At 48.7% G+C, this 6,000-nt stretch overlaps 1 protein-coding gene across 1 annotated transcript in view; it reads left to right on the top strand.

The window, feature by feature from the left end:
• The window catches only part of SBF1 (SET binding factor 1), a gene marked incomplete in the record, with an annotated part of 739,370 nt that extends 737,960 nt beyond the window's left edge, over nucleotides 1–1,410 (top strand). Inside the window, 1 exon segment of the mRNA XM_053716293.1 lies at nucleotides 1,090–1,410. Coding sequence (XP_053572268.1) covers nucleotides 1,090–1,308 — 219 coding nt within the window.
• Between the last annotated feature and the right edge of the window lie 4,590 nt (nucleotides 1,411–6,000).

The raw sequence follows: 6,000 nt of genomic DNA on the forward strand, positions 1-6,000 counted from the left end.
AGCGGAATTGGCTGTCTTTATTTTATCCCTCCCTCTCTAGTGACTCTTGCGTGGAAGATCCACATCTTGGGTAGTCATTATCCCATACGTCACTAGCTCATGGACTCTTGCTAATTACATGAAAGAAAACATAATTTATGTAAGAACTTACCTGATAAATTCATTTCTTTCATATTAGCAAGAGTCCATGAGGCCCACCCTTTTTTTGTGGTGGTTATGATTTTTTTGTATAAAGCACAATTATTCCAATTCCTTATTTTATATGCTTTCGCACTTTTTTCTTATCACCCCACTTCTTGACTATGCGTTAAACTGATTTGTGGGTGTGGTGAGGGGTGTATTTATAGGCATTTTGAGGTTTGGGAAACTTTGCCCCTCCTGGTAGGAATGTATATCCCATACGTCACTAGCTCATGGACTCTTGCTAATATGAAAGAAATGAATTTATCAGGTAAGTTCTTACATAAATTATGTTTTTTCAGATTGTGTGGTGTGTAAACACATTTATAAGCAAACCAAATGCAGACCTTTGGGGCAGTAACGGTATAATGATTTGGGGCAGTAACGGTATAATGATTTGGAACTTACTAGACATAAAATAATTTACATTGGTAGCTAATCTGGGTTCTGGTTCTCCTTAGTGTTCTCTTATTCAGGGGAGGGAGGATGTATAACTTCTTGATGTTTACTCAACGTAAGAAGAACACACACAGGGTGATCTCGCACTCCTATCCAGTCACTTGTCTATTCACTAAATGATGGGTGTAATATGCCCAGCCAGACCCACCTCTGTGTATTCTGCCATGCAATACATCTGTTTTCAGACAACCGTGGGTTAAACTGTGGCTAAAAAAGCTTCTGCATGTGAGTCTGGAATTGCTTTACCTAACTGGACCCTGTACAGCTTCTCCCGTGTACTTAGAGAAATATTCCATATACAAATGTGCGCAGAACACATCAAGCAGTGAAGGGGTTAAGATCTGCTCTGTGATGGATATCTGGGGACAGAATTAGATGGGGACTTACCTTAATCTAGTCATGTAATCGCCATGCACTTACCTCCTGTCTGCAATCTTGTGTCTCACTCAGAAATCTAGCGCATTGCTGATGTCATCAAGCGTCTCTTCTCAGCGCCATTCGCTGGGTGTGTACCTTCAGGAAAGTGGGGTGGGATCTACACTAAATCTCAGTTTGGAAAGTGGGCCGAGTGCAACAAGTACACCTAGTAGTGGAGGCAAACTCGCAGCCAGGAACAGTACCAGCACTTTATACAGTCAGTTCAATACTGCTGAGCGAGAGAACAGGTAAGTACCTATACACTTATAGAGTACATGTGACACAGCCACAAGAGAGATAGCAAGTTACCAACACATCTCACAGCATGATGCGCCAACACGTCCCACAGCATGATGCGCCAACACGTCCCACAGCATGATGCGCCAACACGTCCCACAGCATGATGCGCCAACACGTCCCACAGCACAGCATGATGCCCCAACACGTCCCACAGCACAGCATGATGCCCCAACACGTCCCACAGCACAGCATGATGCCCCAACACGTCCCACAGCACAGCATGATGCCCCAACACGTCCCACAGCATGATGCGCCAACACGTCCCACAGCATGATGCGCCAACACGTCCCACAGCATGATGCGCCAACACGTCCCACAGCATGATGCGCCAACACGTCCCACAGCATGATGCGCCAACACGTCCCACAGCATGATGCGCCAACACGTCCCACAGCATGATGCGCCAACACGTCCCACTGCATGAGCGCCAACACGTCCCACTGCATGAGCGCCAACACGTCCCACTGCATGAGCGCCAACACATCCCACAGCACAGCATGATGCCCCAACACGTCCCACAGCATGATGCCCCAACACGTCCCACAGCACAGCATGATGCGCCAACACGTCCCACTGCATGATGCGCCAACACGTCCCACTGCATGATGCCCCAACACGTCCCACAGCACAGCATGATGCGCCAACACGTCCCACAGCACAGCATGATGCGCCAACACGTCCCACAGCACAGCATGATGCGCCAACACGTCCCACAGCACAGCATGATGCGCCAACACGTCCCACAGCACAGCATGATGCGCCAACACGTCCCACAGCACAGCATGATGCGCCAACACGTCCCACAGCACAGCATGATGCGCCAACACGTCCCACAGCACAGCATGATGCGCCAACACGTCCCACAGCACAGCATGATGCGCCAACACGTCCCACAGCATGATGCGCCAACACGTCCCACAGCATGATGCGCCAACACGTCCCACAGCATGATGCGCCAACACGTCCCACAGCATGATGCGCCAACACGTCCCACTGCATGAGCGCCAACACGTCCCACTGCATGAGCGCCAACACATCCCACAGCACAGCATGATGCCCCAACACGTCCCACAGCATGATGCCCCAACACGTCCCACAGCACAGCATGATGCGCCAACACGTCCCACTGCATGATGCCCCAACACGTCCCACAGCACAGCATGATGCGCCAACACGTCCCACAGCACAGCATGATGCGCCAACACGTCCCACAGCACAGCATGATGCGCCAACACGTCCCACAGCACAGCATGATGCGCCAACACGTCCCACAGCACAGCATGATGCGCCAACACGTCCCACAGCATGATGCGCCAACGCGTCCCACAGCATGATGCGCCAACGCGTCCCACAGCATGATGCGCCAACGCGTCCCACAGCACAGCATGATGCGCCAACGCGTCCCACAGCACAGCATGATGCCCCAACACGTCCCACAGCATGATGCGCCAACACGTCCCACAGCATGATGCGCCAACACGTCCCACAGCAAGATGCGCCAACACGTCCCACAGCACAGCATGATGCCCCAACAAGTCCCACAGCATGATGCCCCAACAAGTCCCACAGCATGATGCCCCAACAAGTCCCACAGCATGATGCGCCAAAGCGTCCCACAGCATGATGCGCCAACACGTCCCACAGCACAGCATGATGCGCCAACACGTCCCACAGAATGATGCGCCAACACGTCCCACAGCACAGCATGATGCCCCAACACGTCCCACAGCACAGCATGATGCCCCCACACGTCCCACAGCACAGCATGATGCCCCCACACGTCCCACAGCACAGCATGATGCCCCAACACGTCCCACAGCACGATGCCCCAACACGTCCCACAGCACAGCATGATGCCCCCACACGTCCCACAGCACAGCATGATGCCCCAACACGTCCCACAGCACAGCATGATGCCCCCACACGTCCCACAGCACAGCATGATGCCCCCACACGTCCCACAGCACAGCATGATGCCCCAACACGTCCCACAGCACAGCATTACACACAGCACCGTTGTACATATAGCACTCTCTGTACGTCACACACACAGCACTGTACATATAGCACTCTCTGTACGTCACACACACAGCACTGTACATATAGCACTCTCTGTACGTCACACACACAGCACTGTACATATAGCACTCTCTCTGTACGTCACACACACAGTACTGTTGTACATATAGCACTCTCTGTACGTCACACACACAGTACTGTACATATAGCACTCTCTGTACGTCACACACACAGTACTGTACATATAGCACTCTCTCTGTACGTCACACACACAGTACTGTACATATAGCACTCTCTGTACGTCACACCACAGTACTGTACATATAGCACTCTCTTTTAGTCACACACACAGTACTGTACATATAGCACTCTCTGTACGTCACACTCACACAGTACTGTACATATAGCACTCTCTGTACGTCACACACACAGTACTGTACATATAGCACTCTCTGTACAGTCACACACACAGTACTGTACTATAGCACTCTCTGTACGTCACACACACAGTACTGTTCATATAGCACTCTCTGTACGTCAACCACACAGTACTGTACATATAGCACTCTCTGTACGTCACACCACACTGTACATAATCTACGAAGAGGTCACTAATGCACTCTCTCTGTACGTCACACACACAGTACTGTACATATAGCACTCTCTGTACGTCACACACACAGTATGTACATATAGCACTCTCTGTACGTCACACACACAGTACTGTACATATAGCACTCTCTGTACGTCACACACACAGTACTGTACATATAGCACTCTCTGTAGTCACACAACACAGTACTGTACATATAGCACTCTCTGTACGTCACACACACAGCACTGTACATATAGCACTCTCTGTACGTCACACACACAGTACTGTACATATAGCACTCTCTGTACGTCCACACACACAGTACTGTTACATATAGCACTCTCTGTACGTCACACACTACAGTCACTGTACATATAGCACTCTCTGTACGTCACACACACAGTACTGTACATATAGCACTCTCTGTACGTCACACACACAGTACTGTACATATAGCACTCTCTGTACGTCACACACACAGCTACTGTACATATAGCACTCTCTGTACGTCACACACACAGTACTGTACATATAGCACTCTCTGTACGTCACACACACAGCACTGTACATATAGCACTCTCTGTACGTCACACACACAGTACTGTACATATAGCACTCTCTGTACGTCACACACACAGTACTGTACATATAGCACTCTCTGTACGTCACACACACAGTACTGTACATATAGCACTCTCTGTACGTCACACACACAGTACTGTACATATAGCACTCTCTGTACGTCACACACACAGTACTGTACATATAGCACTCTCTGTACGTCACACACACAGTACTGTACATATAGCACTCTCTGTACGTCACACACACAGTACTGTACATATAGCACTCTCTGTACGTCACACACACAGTACTGTACATATAGCACTCTCTGTACGTCACACACACAGTACTGTACATATAGCACTCTCTGTACGTCACACACACAGTACTGTACATATAGCACTCTCTGTACGTCACACACACAGTACTGTACATATAGCACTCTCTGTACGTCACACACACAGTACTGTACATATAGCACTCTCTGTACGTCACACACACAGTACTGTACATATAGCACTCTCTGTACGTCACACACACAGTACTGTACATATAGCACTCTCTGTACGTCACACACACAGTACTGTACATATAGCACTCTCTGTACGTCACACACACAGTACTGTACATATAGCACTCTCTGTACGTCACACACACAGTACTGTACATATAGCACTCTCTGTACGTCACACACACAGTACTGTACATATAGCACTCTCTGTACGTCACACACACAGCACTGTACATATAGCACTCTCTGTACGTCACACACACAGTACTGTACATATAGCACTCTCTGTACGTCACACACACAGTACTGTACATATAGCACTCTCTGTACGTCACACACACAGTACTGTACATATAGCACTCTCTGTACGTCACACACACAGTACTGTACATATAGCACTCTCTGTACGTCACACACACAGTACTGTACATATAGCACTCTCTGTACGTCACACACACAGTACTGTACATATAGCACCTCTCTGTACGTCACACACACAGCTACTGTACATATAGCACTCTCTGTACGTCACACACACAGTACTGTACATATAGCACTCTCTGTACGTCACACACACAGTACTGTACATATAGCACTCTCTCTGTACGTCACTCACACAGCACTGTACATATAGCAAGCTCTCGTTCGTCACAACACTACAGCATGTACATATAGCACTCTCTGTACGATCACACACACACTACTGTACATTAAATGCTACTCTCTGTACGTCACACTCACAGTACTGTACATATAGCACTCTCTGGTACGTCACTCTCACTCAGTACTGGTCATATGCACTCTCTTGTACGTCACACACACTAGTTCTGTACATATAGCACTCTCTGTACGTCACACACACAGTGTACATGTACATAACGCACTCCTGTACTGTCACACACACATTACTGTACATATAGCACTCTCCTGTACGTCACACACACAGTACTGTACA

The sequence above is a fragment of the Bombina bombina genome, chromosome 6, assembly GCF_027579735.1.
Source record: "Bombina bombina isolate aBomBom1 chromosome 6, aBomBom1.pri, whole genome shotgun sequence".
Lineage (NCBI taxonomy): Eukaryota > Metazoa > Chordata > Amphibia > Anura > Bombinatoridae > Bombina > Bombina bombina.